Source organism: Alosa alosa, chromosome 18, assembly GCF_017589495.1.
Source record: "Alosa alosa isolate M-15738 ecotype Scorff River chromosome 18, AALO_Geno_1.1, whole genome shotgun sequence".
Classification (NCBI taxonomy): Eukaryota; Metazoa; Chordata; class Actinopteri; order Clupeiformes; family Clupeidae; genus Alosa; species Alosa alosa.
Genome location: NC_063206.1, coordinates 21,869,676 through 21,888,450, shown reverse-complemented (window position 1 = coordinate 21,888,450; position 18,775 = coordinate 21,869,676). Strand labels below are relative to the sequence as shown.

At 42.1% G+C, this 18,775-nt stretch overlaps 3 protein-coding genes across 4 annotated transcripts in view; 2 read left to right on the top strand and 1 right to left on the bottom strand.

Annotated features, from left to right (window-relative positions):
* On the bottom strand, nucleotides 1–4,359 carry klhl31 (kelch-like family member 31). The gene is made up of 3 exons (XM_048270453.1): nucleotides 4,252–4,359; nucleotides 2,188–3,390; nucleotides 1–2,038 (listed from the first exon to the last, which is right to left on the bottom strand). Exons 2-3 carry the CDS (start codon nucleotides 3,360–3,362, stop codon nucleotides 1,306–1,308), a joined length of 1,908 nt encoding a protein of 635 aa, XP_048126410.1. The 5' UTR covers nucleotides 3,363–3,390; nucleotides 4,252–4,359; the 3' UTR covers nucleotides 1–1,305.
* Nucleotides 4,360–4,459: 100 nt separating this feature from the next.
* On the top strand, nucleotides 4,460–12,092 carry eloal (elongin A, like). The gene is made up of 12 exons (XM_048270454.1): nucleotides 4,460–4,540; nucleotides 4,726–4,848; nucleotides 5,692–5,748; nucleotides 5,996–6,108; nucleotides 6,311–6,989; nucleotides 7,062–7,164; nucleotides 7,923–8,091; nucleotides 8,194–8,290; nucleotides 8,752–8,932; nucleotides 9,924–10,047; nucleotides 10,789–10,895; nucleotides 11,766–12,092. Exons 2-12 carry the CDS (start codon nucleotides 4,786–4,788, stop codon nucleotides 11,825–11,827), a joined length of 1,755 nt encoding a protein of 584 aa, XP_048126411.1. The 5' UTR covers nucleotides 4,460–4,540; nucleotides 4,726–4,785; the 3' UTR covers nucleotides 11,828–12,092.
* A 641-nt stretch (nucleotides 12,093–12,733) lies between these two features.
* The window catches only part of lrrc1 (leucine rich repeat containing 1), a 35,829-nt gene continuing 29,787 nt past the window's right edge, over nucleotides 12,734–18,775 (top strand). Inside the window, exon 1 of one of the 2 annotated variants that reach the window (XM_048269620.1) lies at nucleotides 12,734–13,399. In XM_048269620.1, the coding sequence (XP_048125577.1) occupies nucleotides 13,241–13,399 (159 nt within the window). In that variant the 5' untranslated portion in view covers nucleotides 12,734–13,240. The remainder of the gene's footprint in view (nucleotides 13,400–18,775) is intronic. The other variant, XM_048269619.1, reaches the window with a different exon arrangement.

Below are 18,775 nucleotides of genomic sequence, written 5' to 3'. Positions count from 1 at the left end.
TTGACAGTTTTATAGGAATCTTTATTAAAGGTGTTGTTTTCTAGGGGAGGGCTGGGTCAGGAACAGCTTTCAATAACCTGTCATATATTCTGACCCTTCACGTTGTGTAAAGTTGTTTAAACATCTTGTTCTGGCACATTGTTATATCAACTTCTAAGAACACTTAAATAACGTGAACTGTTGGGAAATTCACAGAGGCAAATGTGCCATTTACTCATCCCCTGGGCAGTTCAGGCACAAGCTTCAGTCCCCCAGTGCCAATTCAAGTCTCCTCTTTTTACAAAACAAAAGTTAACATCATCGTCACAAACCTTCATTGTCCCCAAACAACTGTCATCATGACAACACTCAACAGCCATACTTTCTTTAGTCTTGGAACCACTTGGTTTCCCTAAGACCAGCTGTAGCATCCTCAGGAGCCAAAAACAGTGTTTTAATTGGTGTACAGATTGATGCACAGAACAATCAAAAACTGATCACTTACCAACTCCTCTGCAAGCACCTCTGGCCATCCATGATTGTCTGTTTTAAACCTCACATCAATCTTATAGTTTAAAGACTAACCACAAACAAATCTGTGTTCACCCAGATCATGGACAGAAACTGTAGTCTTATGGTACATGATACAAACTAGTCCTTTCTTTCAGCTACACATTCTATGGGGGATAATAAATAAAAGCATCTGATTTTCATTTACCGGTAATTTCACAACTCTTAAAATCTGATGGATTGTTAATTGTTAAGTTGTATTAGGCCAAATTATTTTTTTTAATTATCATATGCAGATTACAGGATTTTCAAAATAAATATACTTATAACTGTAACTTATAACTGAAATTAGCTTTCTAGAATTGGCCCCATAAAGATACAAGACTGAGAATTGCAAAACTTGTATGTATACTATATGTATATTATTATTACTTATTTTATATTTTTCTGTGATTTAACTTTTAATTCTTTTAATCAAATATCTTGGCAGTGTTTTATTTTCAATATTGACCTTGAGAGAGGTTTGTAACTTCACAAAAAAAAAAAAAAAAAAAACAATTGTATGCGAAACAAGTGACAATTAGTCATCTCAAATTCCATTCATGTGTTTTAGAATGAAATATTTGATGTGTAAACTGTACAAACAGCATAGTATGTACATTTGCATCCTCTAGACAAATCCTAATACAAAACTTGAACTGAAAATTTGAATGAATGAACATGTATCACACAGGACAGGACTAAATTATTGTGTCTCATTTGAAGTATGCTAATAAATTAATTATGCTCCAAGTACCCCAACACGGTCAACTCAACCTATATACTGACTGGTGCAGATGATACTGAACTGGCTCTGGATTCTCGTGTTTTGCGTGTGGGGATGGTAACAGCACAGCATGAGATACCGACGGTTGCCTCTGGCAACTCATCATCCTCAATCCATTCATTAAGGTCTGGGTTGAACACCTGTATGCACTTCTTGTACTTCTTCTCAATCTCGTTCCAGCCTCCCATGAGATAGATCTTGTCGTTCAGCGTGGCGGCGCCTGCTGTGCTGACACCCGTGTGCAAGGGAGTGCAGTAGCTCCACTGCCCGGAGTGGGGATTGAAGCACTCGACCGCCAGGACGTCAACCCTCTCGCCACGACCGCCAAGCTGGCTGCCGCCAATGACATAGGCACGGTCGCCGACGGTGGCGGCGGAATGCCAGCCTCTCGGGGTGCTCAAGCTGTTTTTATCCGACCAGCTATCGGTGGAGGGGTCATATGCACACACAGCTCGGGAATAGGCGTTGTTGATGTAACCGCCGGTGACCAAGATCTTGCCATCAACGACTGTGCTGGCATGGCAGCACCGGGCCACCTCCATGGGTGCCTTCATCTGCCACTGGTTGGAAGATGGCACATAGCATTCTACGGACGCCTGGCAACCCTCTGCATTGCGTCCACCCACAGCAAACAAGAGGCCATTAAAGATGTTAAGGCTGAAATGGGTGCGCCTCTGGATCATGCTGGTCAAATGGATCCAAGTATTGAATCGTGGATCGTACCTGATTGGTGGAAGAAACACACAGTCACATCATTAATAAGCATAACAGCATTTTCATGTGTTCATGACTAACACCAGACAAACATGAAATAAATTATTTAGCTTAAAACATAGATGCATACAATGAAATGGCACAGGTTACAATCTCACCTGCAGAAGTTGCTGACAGCATGCTTAGCCTGGTTCCTTGCATCATTCTGGTCTTCTCCACCGGCGACATACAGAAAGCCATCCAGAACAGCCACGCACTGATTGAAGCTCTTTGCAGGCATGTCTGTCAGTTTGTTCCACACATTGTCTTCATCTCTGTAGAGCACCTCCTTACTGAGAGACTTTTCAGTCAGGGCAGGCCTGCCTCCCACCGTCAGCAACACCTTGAGTCCGCCACGCACCTTGGTCCTCCGGGACTGCAGGATGTTCTGCTGATAGGGCAGCAGGTGGTAGTTCATGGCGTCGACCAGCAGACGGTGGCACTCGGGGTCCTGCATCATCCTCGGCACGCTCTGGACGTGGCTGACCAGGTCAGTGGCCGCGATGGTGCCGAAGCGGATGTGGGTGAGAAGGTCAGGAGCGTACTTCAGCCTCTTCTCGTCAAAGTCCAGCCACTTCATGGCGATCTGGAAAGCAGTGAGCTCCGAGGGCAGCTGGAGGGAATCGTCCTGGAGGAAGTCGCTGATCTGCTCGTACGTGAGTTTTAGGAATTGCTCCATCTCCGAGAACTCAATGAAATTCCCCCGCATGAACTTCTGCGCCGCCTTCTTGGTCTCTTTCAGGTCGTAGGTGTCTGCGATGTTGGCCACATACATGCAGTTCTCCACGCTGATCTCCTGCATCAGGAAATCACTGCACATCTTCACGAGGGTGTTTATCTTCAGGAAGAGGGCAGCTGCGATAGTGCTACCGATGGTGTACAGAGACATGGTGAGTTTTCCAGAGTAAGCATAGGTGATTGCTGTGGCCAAGCCAACTGGTGACAGATCAGGGAGGTCAATCTTTTGAAGTGTGGGATCTTTTTTCAGCATGCTCTGAATGTACTCACTGCAAGAGGCCATGACAACTTTGTGGACATCGAAAGATTTGGATTTAGTTTCTACGGTTAAGTCGCACAGGAAGTTGTCCTGTCTCATGTTGCTCAACCCCTCCAGGAGGTTAGGAGCATAGGCGGCGTCATTGACTTCTGTGGAGATGCAACTGAAGCCATTTCCACCCTCGAGGAGCGTGTTCAGCCCGTTGATTTTGTTGATTGGGCTGTCCTCCACCATAATGGTCATCTCATTTATGTCTCCTTTGTTCTTCTTGGCTGACTTGTTCTTTTTGGGTGCCATGACTGTTGCTTTGGGTCACAGCCAAGACCTACAACAAACACCAGTTGTTAGTAAACAGTTGTAAGCCATTTGTCAAACAAACACATAGCCCCAAAAAGGACATTTATTTTGTGTGCATGTCATTATTGAATGTGATAATAAAATATTATCTCTGTAGGCCTATAGATAATGCCAAATAATGTCATAGATTTGTGGCTTACATGATGGACACTGTAGGCCTTCAATTGTACCATCCTAAATAGAGCATTGATTGGTCTACAGTGAATACAAGCATCACAAATATCTAAATGTCGCAAGCATAAGGATATTAGTCAACATAGGTTACTTGAACTAAATTCGAAGCTAACCACGTTGGCGAGAGCATGCTACATCAACATTCCTCTCCTTGCATCTGTCACTATTTATCACTACCATGTCCAAGAATAGAAGCACAGGGTAGCTCCTCTTGGCGTTCCTTTTATAGACGTTGTGTCAAGACTACTCTTGTCCTTTCAAAATGTCTCAAAATGTCATGAAATTGTAAGTTTACACATCAAATTGACACAGTTAGTCAACACTGCATTGTTGCTGTGATAAGCTATAGCCTAAATTACATATGAACCCTCCAAGTATAGCCTGTTACACGTCTTGAAATTCAATGCAGTTGCACGGACTAAATAGTCTACACTATTGCAAAAGTAAAACACTATTTAAACTAAACTGTCATTCTAAAAATGTTGACAGAAAGAAGGGATTAAAAAAAAAACCTAAAGACAAAACTGCACTTCTATGATCTCTTCAGGATTCACTTCAGACTAGCGGGCAGGGCATAAAATAACATTTCATATATTGCTACTTAATTGATCAGACACCCAGTTTACAAAAAATAGAGCCAACACGTGAAACTCACCGACATAGATATAAAGCAGAGGCTGGAGTAGAAATGACTTGCACCTCCAACTTGGCGTGCAAGAGAGAACGAGAGAGGCGACAGAAAGGTGGAGAGACGTCGTGTCCACTGGTACCAAGGGTGACTGGCAATTAACTCCTCCTCTGTCCGTCCGTAAACTGATGCGACTGACGTTTGCTGATATTGAACAGGGACCCCAATATCCGATACACTAACAATAGCCTATCGATGCTGAAACATGACCCAGGGTAGCATGAGAAGAAGGCTACCCTAATAGGCTAACTGCTCAGTAAAAACAGCTTGCTTTTTTATTTGTTTAAAATTGTGTAAAAGCTTTTGTGAACTCTCACTATTTAGGCTACATGCCTAAAATGTTGCAACTTAAAATATTTATCAGAATGTGGAGTTTAAACGATTTGGCACCGCCCCGTATAAAGATGACGACAACATTTATCACGACCTTCAAATTCGCAGGTGTAGGCCTCTCAGGTAGGCTAGAACATCATCAAATATAGCTCGCACGTGAGGCACAGAATGGCTGCGCTTAAGACGGTGCTGGAGCTCAAACTACAATTGAAATCATCTGAACCAAAAACGGTATCAGCCTCCTTTCCATTCATTTTCAAACTGTAATAATGACTGTTTTTTTGTACCTGTAACTGTATCATTCTGGACATCATAATAAGTTTATTGGCCTGCATGTGGGATAGTGTTTGTTAAAGATATGAGAAAATTGCAGTCTGTTATCAACTTCTCCCATTAAGGAGAGGGTAGAAATTAATCATGTAGGCTAGATATTTTTCACTTGTGACCATTTTACTTAATACGCAGTTATCCACAATAGGAAAGCTTTTTTAAGTCACTGGATAGTGGCATGATCATATCAGTTGTAACTGAAGGTGTTTTGGGGGCTGGCTTAAGGGTGGTACTGCATGTGAACACTAAAAATAGTTCTCCAGTTGTCCCTTCTCACTTTGACTGTCCACCAGTGTAGTCATATAAGTTTGACCATATGGTGTTAAAGTATCAACTGGGGCACATTCCAAACAAGACACACCTTTAACTCTATGCCTGACCTGTCACTTACTGTTCTTGGCTACCGGTGTTTCCTCTGTAACTTTTGAAAATGAATGTGTTGGTGCATGTACGTCCTCTCTTGGCCTACACATGCACCAGTCAGTGCTCTGCAACCAATCTAGAAGCCTGTATTAGCATTGGCCATTTATAGCTCATTGCAAATGGAGTAGGCTGAGTGTGGGTTTTTCCATACATAGGTCTTTTCCTGAAAGCCCTGTCAGCAATTCTGTCCCAGTCATAGTCTACAGGTCATGTGTTGTCATTCACATTGAAATCTTCAAATACATAATGTAGGCATTCACTTATATTTTTAGTATGTTGGTGAAATAAGTAATCTGATCATCTGAATTCCATCTTCTCTAGGTTCTTAAAACTTTAAAGAAACTTCAGGGATTGGACATTACCATCGAAATACTGGCAGTAAGGATAAACAATAAGCTGAAAAGTGCAACAAATAGTATTGTTTGTGCAGAAAAAAATGAAACAAAGAAGGAATGTCCAAGATTCCCTAGACCATACAATGTGCCCACAACCTGCAATTATAGTTGTCTCACGCAATCATGCAAGCAATGTGGTTTGTTGCACTTTCAAGATCTTGGTTTAAATTCACTTAATTATGCTTCATTTTAAAATGGTGTGATTTACAGAGGTGTGACATCCTTCATAGGAAACAGGCATTGGAAAACTTGTTAATTCATTCCGTAAACACAATGAGGCTGGAGAGGTGGCCAGAACTCTAGTTACTCAGTGGAAGAAACTGATTCCTAAGGAGAGCCCAAGGTATGTCCATTATGCGATATTTTGGAACAGCCATTTCTATGCTGATCATTATAACCAATATCGGCATGCACGTTATTCTTTCATTTTTGTGGTTGATTTTTAAATATACATACATTAAATACAGGTTGTTTTGTATAGAAGTGTCTCCTGAATACATGACAACAATTTAAACTGACATAACTTTTACCATTGTCTTGTAAAGTAAAGCAAAAGACAAAGACTCCGAAAAGAAATCATCAAGTGTTGAAGCAACAGAGAAAACGGTAGAGCCTGAGCAAACGGAGCAGCCTGAGCAGCAAAATGATGAGATTGAACCCGACATCCAGAAGAATTCTGAAGCCAGGCTCTCCGATAAGTCTGTGGGTCAAATTACTGAATTTCCAAATAACAATACTGGGGCTAAAGGAACCAGTGCAAAAGACCTTATTGATTCAAAACCATTAAAGAGGACTACGCACAAAGAACCAAAGATGCCTGCATCAAATCCTGAGAGAAAAAATGACGTGCTTCATTCTAAAGGACACACGAGAACGGAAAAGGTTCCAAATGACTCCAAAAGGCAGACAGATACCTCTAAAAAGAACAACAACAACAATGCAAAAGAGACCAAAAACAAAAAGAACAAAACAAAGAGGAGTGCAGAGAAAGTTGTTGAGAAACATGTTGAGATAAAGAATAAGGAAAAGGTTAAGGACCCTGAAACTCAAGGAATGTCCTTTGAGGCGTTCCTGAGCTACGACATGGTGTCAACAAAAAGGAAAAGGTCGTCTGATGTCAAGAAAAAACCTTCAAAGCGACCCAAAATTATTAAAAGTGATGACATGGTCAAAACTCCGAGTATCAAATTGCACACAGAATGCACAGAACAACCTTCAAAAATGGTAATATCTCTCTGTACACTTTACTTTTATTTGATTATGCTTCCTTCTACATCAACCTGATGTGTTTTCTAGGGAACAAGTAAGAATAAAATATTGGACTTGCTGAATATTCCATTGCCACTCACCCTACCCAAGTGTGATGACTTATCGAATTACCACTACTTTGAGGAGAAGAGTAAGTGTGTTGTTTGTATAACCACACATGACCAATTTTCACTAAACTTATTTCTGTACTTGATAGGCAGCCGTGGCCTACAGGTTAGCTCTTTGGACTTGGACGGAGGGTTGCCTGTTCGAACCCCGACCAGTAGGAAGCGGCTGAAGTGCCCTTGAGCAAGGCACCTAACCCCTTACTGCTCCCCGAGCGCCGCTGTTGTTGCAGGCAGCTCACTGCGCCGGGATTAATATGTGCTTCACCTTACTGTGTGTACACTGTGTGCTGAGTGTGTTTCACTAATTCACGGATTGGGATAAATGCAGAGACCAAATTTCCCTCACAGGATCAAAAGAGTATATATACTTATACTTTCCATACTTCTGCACTTCTAATTTCCCTCTAGATGTACAGTTACTGGGTCAGGTGCGCTGAAGACTGAATTTTAATGAGGCTTTTTCTTTTTTTTTCTTTGTTTATTTTGATTATTGGTCAGCGGCTTATGTTATGGTTCTGCTTTGGCTGCGTCTTGTTGTAATTCTTACATCCATCCATGACACCTGTGCTCTGAATACAGTATCTTCCTATTCATATAGGCTGTTTCTGAGATGGAACAGTGCACCTATACTGATCTTGACAAAAAAATTAGTGAGTTATATGCAGTAAGTGTTACAGCAGTACGGCATTTTAGAAACCGATATAGTTTTGGTGCAATGATTTGATAAAGTCTATATAGACATGATTGAGAATAACAATCTATTTTGCTTCCTTACTTGAAGACCCGGTTGCTGATACTGAGACTTACACAGAAGAGGAGGCCTCAGTGTTCACAGGCCAGAGGTCGAAAAAGAAGATGCAGGTGTATTCTGGGACTAAGAGCTCCTCACTGCCCGCCATGATGTCCTTGTACCAGCAATGCCTCCGTGCTCTACAAAACAACATTGACTGTATGTTTGTGTACTTCCTGATCCTTACCATTTTATGCTTTTGAGTGTGGACTTTGTTATATGTTGTTTTTTTGTTTTTTTTTTTTTTTTTTTTTGTCCGCCAGCTTTATGAGGTTGGTGGTGTGCCATTTGAAATCTTGGAGCCAGTGTTGGAGCGTTGCACACCAGAGCAGCTGGCTCGGATTGAAGAGTTTAACCCTGTTAGTATACTAAACGGAATCTTCTTGTTAAGTACACTTCCGTGGAGCCAGGTATCCTTAGCTGATATGTGCATGATCATGAATGATCAGCAGGTGAACTTTGGTCTCTCTCTGTGTGTGTGTGTGTGTGTAGAGATAGATTACAAGGGAGTGCCTGTGTTTGACTGTGTTGCTGGCATGACTTTGCATTTTAATTAGATATTCATACTTGATGGCAGCAGGCCTGAATGTGCTCTTTAGTGCCTATAACCTGAAGGCAATCATCACATATCCAATACAAGAATTACATTACTGCTTCATCATGACTTTTCTGAGAAGTAGAGTGTGTTGTGCCTTCTGATAAGTGTGTGTGTGTGTGTGTGTGTGTGTGTGTGTGTGTGTGTGTTTTCTGATATACTCCGTGTTGGAATGTTGTTGTTTTTTTCTCTTCTATTCTCCATTTTTATGCTGCCACTCCACAGGTGTACATAGGAGTGACCGACCACCTCTGGGAGAGGCACTGCCAGAGGGACTTCCGGAGTGCCCAGCTGCAGGAATACGAGTCCTGGAGGGAGATGTTCTTCCGGCTGTCCGAGGAGAGGGAGCGGAAACTGGCCAGTCTCACCAAGAGCATAGTCTCGGCTCATTCACAGAAGCCCAGAGGTGCCTGGAAATGACAAGCAATATGGCAGAATGCTATAGCCACACAGGTTGTTTTAGGGGAAGTATTGGAAATTGTTGGCCATTTTGAGATTTCTGGAATTTACCTGTAAAGAAAGGTGTGTAGAGCAGTGTTCTGGTATAGTTCATAGATCTGAGGGAAGTTTATTGGAAGAGATGGTAAAGGAAACTCATTTGATGATGACTTCAGATGACTGCTTGCTGGTGGAGTAATGGTTCTGGATCTTTTTGGTGGATCTGGATCCGAGTGAGTCCGGATCTGAATGGTCCTGGATCTGTTTTAGTAGCTCTCACAGATCAATGTGTCAAAACAAAAAAAGTATTTTTTTTTATCTTGACACTTTGGTAAAATTTGGTAAATTACAGTTTTGTAAATGTAAGGTAACATCTATTTCTCCTCACACTGCCTTGAGCTGTTCATGACTTAAGCTTCAAGCTGATCCAATCATTTTAAATATAATCTGGATCAATGTATATCAACTATGCCTCAAGCTCAATTGGAATGGAATGTTAAGAGAACGTGGGTTAGCCAACTCCAGACTGACAAACTATGTTCCCAGTGAGGAAGACCTTAACTCAATGGGATAAAACCGAGCACTTGGTGTCAATTGAAAGCTACCTCTCACGTCTTGGAAATGGCTTTAGCAGCCATTGCAACTGTTGTGTGATGAGCTGTGCTGGATGGCTCATAAATACTCCACTGAGAGCAGGCTAAGGTAGACCAGGCCATCTGTCCCCTCAGACGCTATGAATAGATTTAAAGTGCCACAGTGGCCACAGAGTTAACCCTCAAAGCCCTGAGGTGTGTGTGTGTGTGTGTGTGTGTGTGTCTGTCTTTCCCGTTCAACCCTCGTGTGTACACTTACAATAATCCTTGCCATTTCCACTTCCAGTGATTTTAACAAGATACTTTTCTGAGTCATTCTCTAATGCAGAGCATTACACCTTTTTTTTTTTTTTTTGCTCTGTTAAGGCCGTCAGGTTAAGATGGCGTTTATTAACTGTGCTGCCAAGCCACCCAGAAATGTGAGGGTGCAGCAGGAGCTCTATGGCACTGCCGGACCTACACTGCAGCCACATCCTCTGGATAGACCCAGGTTGGTACACAACTAGAACAAACGTTTGACTTCCTCATTCCTCAGTCAGTCTACAGGTGGCTAGGTTTACTGTATGAACGTGGCAGAGCAACATTACTCAGTAACTGTTCTGTATCAACAGTCCTGCATCTTGTTATAAGTGGTGACCATCATATTTTTGTTTTGTGAAACATATTGGGCTCCTGAAGTAAGTGCGTCACTACAGTTGCTAAGCAGGTTCATAAATGGCCAACAATGGACGCTGTACTCATCAAAATGCCTTTTGCGTGAGGGTAGATAAACATTGGGGTTAAGGCAAATTGCCTTATAAACCAGTTTAAGATGGTATGTTGTGCAAAAAGCCTGAGTAGCTGTTGCATGACAGAAAACACTCATGCTGGTTGACTTTTAGCAACTTTTATTGGTTAATGCTGATTGGATAACATGGCAGAAAACACAGTTTGTGCATTTTGAAACAGACTGTGCATTTTTCCCACCCGGACTCCAATTTGATTAACTTTCGCATCAGACAGTCTTTCATTTATATATAGCAATTCATGGCATGGCACAAATTTTAATACAATAACTCATAATTCTATTCTATTCTATATTCTATTTTTACATGTAGAATTATCCCTTTGGACATTATCCCTTATGATTGCTGTGATTTAGTGGCTGATGAAATATGGCAGGGATTCAGTAAATAAAACTTGCTCTGTAATAAAAATGATTAAACTGTATCTTGTCTCCCACCACCTTCAGGGCGCAGTGCCAGGAGAGCAAAGTGAAACCGGTCTGCCGAGAGTATCCCAGGCCTGGCACCAATAATGCCGGCACCAGCCAAGCTCAAGACCCCCGCAAAATTAAAAGTGAGGAAATCATATTACACAATTTTACATGGCCAGGTCTGGCAATTCTCCTCTTGTAATGACTGAAAGCATGAATGTGGCGTTATTGGAGATCAACATGGGACAACATAGGACCAATCTCATCTGTTATTTTGGCCTGCAGAAACACCACAGTCTTATCAAAATCAAAAAAATATTCAATCAGCTAAAAAAAAAAAAACTATCTAATGTTATAAACATGTTTGAGAAGAGAAACATGTTTGCTTTTAACATGTTTGAGAAGAAAATTAACACTTGACTATTACCACTAATACTTCATACTCAATTTGTGTGAGATTGGGGAGGCTTACTGTAAATGAAACTGAAGCCCCCAGATTCTGTATCTGCAGCTGTTGAACGACAGTAGCACTAAAAGTGTGTGGGTGTCTTTATATATGCATGCTTAAATTAAACTAGACAGGTGCTCCAAGTGGTTTTAGTGGGTACTGTCTGCAACAAGTCTCACTTGAAAGTCTAGTTTGTCTGTTCTGTGTCATGTTAATGTTTGATCCAAAAGTTCACATTTTCTGCTTTGTTCTGCTTTGCTAGAGTGAGTACAAATGTTAGGAATATTCTCCCTTGCATAGTGTTCATCCTTTGTTACTCTTCCTGTAGGAACACATAGTATGTTTGAAGTAACATGGAGATAAAATGTGTAGGCCTATTTACATGTGGAAATTATGGGATGTTAACATGCATATTTATGGAGTAGAAGAATTCATCAGTTATATTTTGTGGGCTCATGAAGGGGCAACTTTCCCCATGTTTTAAGGAAATCTTCCCCCACACACTGTTCTTGAGATATGAAATGGCAGTGTCGATTTTTCCATTAAAATGCACTTTACCTTGAAGGAGTGGCACCGATGATGGCAAAGTCTCTGAAAGCCTTCAAAGAACAGCGACGACGTCGATGAACTGTAAGGAAAAGATGTGTATAGTTGAAAATCTGTATTTATGGGTGACTAGCCTGCTCCCTGTTTGTTCAGTTGTATATTTGTAAATCTGACGCACAGCTAGATGGCATTTCACCATTTTTTTTTTTTTAAGTCCTCCATAGAACTGTTGTTATCTGAGTGACTTCTAGCATATTAATTATAATTGACAAATCATCCATGTATTCATTATGTCATATCAAGCACTATGAATGAATTTTCTGATTAAATGCTGTACCAATCACAATTCTTCTGGTCGGTGTGAATTTAATCTGTGTGATGGCCTACCGTGCATGTCACCTGTGGGTCACTGACTGATTACACAAGTCTTTGGCTCCCTCTAGTGGACATATAGATAAAGTATGCAACTTGTAGAACTTGAATTTGCCACAGGTTGTTCTTTACGCCTCATTAGAGAACTGATAGATGTTAGAATACCAACACAATAATATATTTAGAATACATTTTAAAAGTTCAATACATTTCAAATGGGTTGGTGAACATTTGCGAGCCAGAACAAATAGGCATTACTGATGACCTACTATTCAGTGTTCCCCCCCCCCCCCAACAAAATCAACGACTCTATGAAGCATTTCTAAAGGAATTAAATAAATCGTGCATAATCTGCATAATGTTCCAAATTATCCTTTTCGTTGTGCATCGAGGTGGTTGTGATGGCAGAAGATGAATGCTACTGCTCATAAACGCCCTGCCTCCTCAAAGCACCCGACTACAGCATCGGAAAGCGTGCCCTCGGCGCTTTCTGTAATTATATTATGCAAACAAAAAGTATTCAGAGTCCTCAAATGTCAGCAACTGCCGTCTTATCACGGAAATGGTGTGTGGGAAGGATCGTCTTGCTCCCACAGCCACAACATTACTTTTCCAGCGGAGGGAGGGTGACAAAGGGAGGAGCAGCTAGGAATCGTGACGTCAGATTGGAATGAGGGAGTGAATGTTCCGGGTCAGAAACTGGACTGAGAGGAAATTAACACTAGGACAAGAAAAAACACGAATCACTATCTAACTCAACAGAGATGTAACAGTCTACGAAAGAAGATTTAAGAAATCCATTCAACATTCCAGATGCGATGTAGAAAGATGGACAAACAGGCGAAATCTACTTATTAAAGTACTTTAAGTGAGGTGGACTACGACGTTGTATTCCATGTTTCTTTGCAATATATCCAGCTAAGCCTGGGTAGTAGGTTTCGTTGTGAGATTGCATTTAACATTGGCGTGGGCCGTCACAACGTCTACCTTTAGCCGGCAAGCGAGCGCGAAAACGGCGAACTTGGGTATCCTAGTTTGTCTACTTGCTCCATCCAGATTTGCGTTCCTCAGCGGTGGACTATTTTACTGTACGGATTTAGCCAGAGCGAGGATCAGACCGTGATGTTTCACTGTATACCCCTGTGGCGGTGTAACCGTCACATTGAATTGATCGATAAGCGCCACTGCTCCCTGTTGTACGTCCCTGATGAGATCTACCGCTACAGTCGGAGTTTGGAGGAGCTTTTGCTGGACGCCAACCAACTCCGAGACTTGCCTAAGGTAAGAACAAGACCGGGTAGCTTAACCCCTGAGGACTCATGGAACGCTTAGTCTGCTATAATAACTAGCACGGCCATACAGTGTTATTTGATGAAACAACAACCCATTATCTAAAGAAGAATGGGTCACTTTTAGTAGTGTGGTGTCACTGATAGGTTACCTATTTAACTCGCTCGGTTCTGCGTGGCATGGGAAAATGCCAGCATTCTCTTTGCATTCACTTTCGAGCAGTATCGGCTAAGTTAGCTAGCAGGCTAGCGATAGGTTAAATTGTGGTGACAGGTACGTTTTGTCTCATGAGAATGTGTTTCACTTACGCAATGCCAAGTGGCCACACATGTCACAGAATCTCCCCTGCAGGTCTCTAGTTTTTTCCTCTTTTTTTCCTCTTTAAATTTTCTCTGCTCTAGTTTTCCCACACTTGAACTTCAGTATGTTGGATGATTCGCAACCTCTGATATTTAAATACTTAAAAAATGTCAGACAATTCAGACTGGTATCTTGTTGAGGACTGGATTCCTTTGAAGTGCTCGCTCATAGCCCCTCAGAACAAAACCTTAAATGAAACCATTACACTTAAACATAAAATGTGAATTGGAGTTTGGTATAAGATGCATAGGCCTATGCACAATTGCCTATTCATTTGAAACTATGCTATCTCTTCAAACCTGTGTTTGAAACAAATAGAAACGTGAAGCACCAACTACGGAGTCAGGCCATAAATGATCTGAGCCTTTTCTGTATTCTCTTGCTTAGAATGTAAATGTAGAACTTTAAGGAGCGTCTCCCTGGCGTGCGGTGGCTTGAAGTAGGCCACAGTCCTGGCTATAGTGTTGCTTGAGGTGTAACTAATCCCATCCTGACTAGTTGGATGCATTTATGATCTGTCAAATGGAAGAATCATCCCAGATCAGCTTGAGAGCTGTGCTGGTTGTATGGCCATAGATTTGTTCTCCATGCATGCAGGGCTTACGCAAGCAGTTGGTGTAGGTTGACTGTCCGCGAGGAAGACAATTGCACTATTCTGCAACCGAGAGGACAAAGCAGTGGCACCCTAGCACTATCACATGTGGCATCAACTATCTCTCCATTGCTATAACCATAAGCCATTCAAACACACCCTAGTCAGTATAAATCATCCCTGAATGAAATGCTCACTGGTCAATGAGTTACTAGATTAGATGTGCCATGCAACAGGATGAAGGGTCACCAGAGGAGAAGGTGGGGACTGTTTATGATGTCATCTCAAGTACTACTGTTACAACCCCAGCAACTCCTGGGGGGTATTCCAAGTATGTGGTTTAGTGACAAACCTGAGTAAGTTAACTCGGAGTAACTTCCTACAACATCCCTCCCTATATGTCATTGTTTTGTTAGGAGAATGAAGCCATACAGCTCTTCTACTAGGAGATTTACCACTTACTCTGAGTTAACTTACTCAGGTTTGTCACTAAACTATGTACTTGTAATACCCCCCTGTTGTCTGAAGGACGACAACAGAAAACAGGCAGCCTAGGTTGAATTATTCATCCCTGGCAAGTTGCTTGCAGTCTGATTCACACCAAGTTTAACATTCCAGACATAGCTGGTACACACATGGGATATGTTGGAATGACTTATCAGTTGGTGTTTTTTTCTGTACATGAACCCTTTGACTGCCTGCTTCTAACCCACATAGTTTCATAGCTATCAAAGTATACAACAAGTTTGAGGGGAGATGTCTGACCAGTTGCATTATAGAGATTGTGGTATAACCTGCAGCAGCCAGTGTACAGTATGACTGAGAAAGTGATGGAAAGGGGTTTGATAATTTCATACAAGTCATGTCTGTGTTACACAATGCACCCCAAATAGAATGTGCTACAGTTTATGGGAAAGTGATCAGTCCTTGAAACATGTCACATCACAAGAATTTAGTCTAACTTGGAATTTGATATGAAGGAGGTTTGTAGTTTTTAGACCGGTTTAGCCCAACAGCTCTGCCTTAACCTAACAAACAGATATAGCTAACGCTACTTCTTGTGAGAAACCTGATTGCTGAAACTGTGTACTTAATCATTTTCTCTGACTAGGCCCACCATGTGACTATGAACAAATTGGAATGCATCCCAAGCGGCTTTGCTGGTGCATCCCTTGAGTTGCTTTGGCATGTTTAGTCGGTTGTCTTGCAGGAGGTCTTCATTGCAGGTGGCTTTTGTTTTTAACAAACTGGGTGCGGTAACATTTTAAATCCCATACAGTGCTCATTTAAAGGTAGACTGCAGTTTGGTTAGAGTTTCACAAAAGGTTGTTTATAGTTGAGCTCAACAACCAATCAAATGGCACCCTGGCACCCACATGCTACCTTAGCCTAAGACACTTAGATGTTTGTTTGTTTGTTTTTTTTCCCTCATTAACTGAGCCAGTGCAGTGTACGAACACAAAACACTGAACAGACAGAAGAGCAAAACATTTTGCCAGCCAGTCAGGGGACAGCGAGGAACAATTTGCTGCATTTGGCAAAAATAAAATGGCATCACAATCCCAATATTGTTGAAGTAAAGCGATGATTGCATTTTATCAGTCAAGATATCATTGGCAGGACCACAGGGCTAATGGTAATAATAATTTCACACCATATGCAAGACACATAGAGCCATTAAGAACAGACTGACCTTAGTAACCATCCCCTGACATTAATTATTTCAGACACCCATGTTTGTTGTCCTGGCTCCCTGTTGCGCAAACATCATTGACATCTTTGACATAAGCATTGCAAGGAGCAAAACCTGTCTTTCAGATTTTACAAGGATGCCCCATGGGTCTTTCATTGGTGTGCTCCAAACATCAGAGATTCTCTTTGGTTTCTTCTGTAGCTTAGCATCACCTCCTGAAATGCTGACATTGATTGTGCCTGTTTGATGGCTTTCACTGTCGAGCTACTCCCTGATACCGAGACCATGACCCCTTTTACAGAGCAGATCAGTATGCAGTACTTTGTGAGGAAGTGTCAGAATAGAGATTTAGCACACCTGAATTATTTCCCTTTTTCATTCATTGCCCTGTTGTTTACTCAGACAACAATAACAAAGACAATCCACTGATGCATTCAAATTCACTGTCAGCATTCAGTCTTTCATTCAGGTATTGACAGATACCTTTACTTATTTTAGAGATAATGTAGCTCATCAGTTGCATATGAGTTTAGAGTAGTGTTCTTTGTGCAAGTCTAGGGAAGGGACAAGAGAAGTCCTCACTAACGTCTGTGGTCTTTTTGAGAGATCTGCATTCACATGTTGGGACATGAGAGGAAAGTGTGCATGTCTTTGAGGCTCGAGATAGAAGGCTATACGCAGACAGATCAGGGTGTGACGCCGTCCCTCTCGCACATGCTCTTCGTTCTTTGATTGTCGGTGAAGTGGGACCTTGCTTATCTTAGAGGAAACACTTTGAAACAGTAGATCTTAGCTTCATGGGCTTCATGGCTCTCTCAGACTGCGTTAGACCTTTTTTGGATCCATTTTCAGGGCCAGCATCTGTCTGCTGAGGGGGGTGATTGTGTGTACCTCTCCTTTTGGTGGTCATTGGAGGCCTGCACCTTAGCCTAACCAGGAAAAGCGTTAGTTTTTCACTTCTTAAGGGTGTTGAGAGGAGTCAGTGGAGACTTTGAACCTCGTTGCGGAAGTCACCCAGAGAGTAGGCGTCTCTAGAACACATCCGCTCCTGCTTTGGCCTGAACCTGACTGATCGGCATGGCAACAGATCAGGTTCCTCTGCCCCCCCACCCTAGCCTGGCGGGCCATCCTATCATTGAAATGTATAGTCTGGAATCGAACCATTCACCTCGCTTAATCCAAGGGGCAGGCAGAGAATTGTCTTTCAAACTGCCTCGGCATGCAATAGGCCAGCGCCACGACCATATCCAGATCCGATCGGCAAACGGCAAATACATCCTTCTTTGAAAAGAATGACTTAAGTGCATTGTGTTGCTCAACTTTCAAAAAAAAAAAAAAAAGTCCAACTCCTCCAAAGTTGACGCCAACGCCGATTCAAACAACCGCTCTTAGTTACGGCCATAGCCACCTTCCTTGTTGTTCACCGTCGCTTGGGACTGTTGTTATCCTGTTAAGCCCGCCTTTAAGACTCTCTAACAAAATAGAGCGCTGTGATTGGATGACGTCCACGGCGTCAGCCAATAGAAATCCCTATGGTTTGATACTAGACGTACAGGCTGAGCAAATTAATTTGCCGCCGCTAGGGTGCGTCTAGATTTCTAGGCTACCCACCCCACACACATAAACACATATTCACACACATTGTATTTAACCCAGGATAATGAGGTTGGGTAGTTTCACAAAGAGGGTGTGTCTGTGTCGTGTGTGTGTGTGTGTGTGTGTGTGTGTGTGTGTGTGTGGGGGTGGCTGAGTGAGTGTTGTAAACAAGATAATAGGCCCTACACAATGGACTCCTCATCTTTATTATGTCATGTCATGCATCTCTCAGATCTCAGTATAACCGAGCCTCCATCTCCCAGAGCCCTAATTAGTTCACCAGTACTCCCCTCCCCATCCCCACCCCTCAATAAGCCATATCTCAAGGGAGGGTGAAAATTGGGAAGAGCCAGTCCAGGCCAATTAAAATAGTCCATTGCTGTGTGAAGCTTTAAATATTGACAGAGGAGTAACCGTTTTCATGTGTAGCCTACTTGTTAGCTAGACAGGCTGTGTGGGACAGCGTGGGCTGGAGTGTGGTGTGAGGTGGGGGAGGGGATGTGTGACACATGACGGTCAATGATGACATCAACCGGTAGTACAGGTTTGGCAGTATTGAATAAGAAAGTCCTGCTTCTTGGTTACTCGACAACAACGCATCAATAGCAGGTGATGCAGCTACAATTGGCTGTGGTTTCAGTGTGCTACTTTTGCTGATTTAAAAAAGAAACAAAAGAGTTTGGGTCATCAGCATTTAGGTAGAAGTGCAATGAGTCCTGATTGTTTTTCTTTTTTTGAAGAAAGGAAGACTAGGCTAATAATATGCTCATTGAGACCACAGTCAGTGACCATAACAGCACTTGCAAATACAGTACAAATATGTATTTCTGAGTTAAAAAGTTGTAGGCTGTTGGGGAAACAGAACAAAATGACCTACTATTTAGCAACAGGTTTGATGAACTCTAGTTGGCACACAGGTTAGAGAACACTGGGCTGTGATGACATGGAGATGTGCTTTTTGAGATGTGAGGATGGAAGCCCTGTGGCACTTTCAGGAATTCTCTCATTGGAAAAAAAAAGACATTGTGAAAAAGTAGTGAAATGATGACATCACATCACAAGTTCTTGTAAAAATACAGACCTCAAATCATCCTGTTCTTTTTCTTTTCAGTCACAGCCCTGGGTA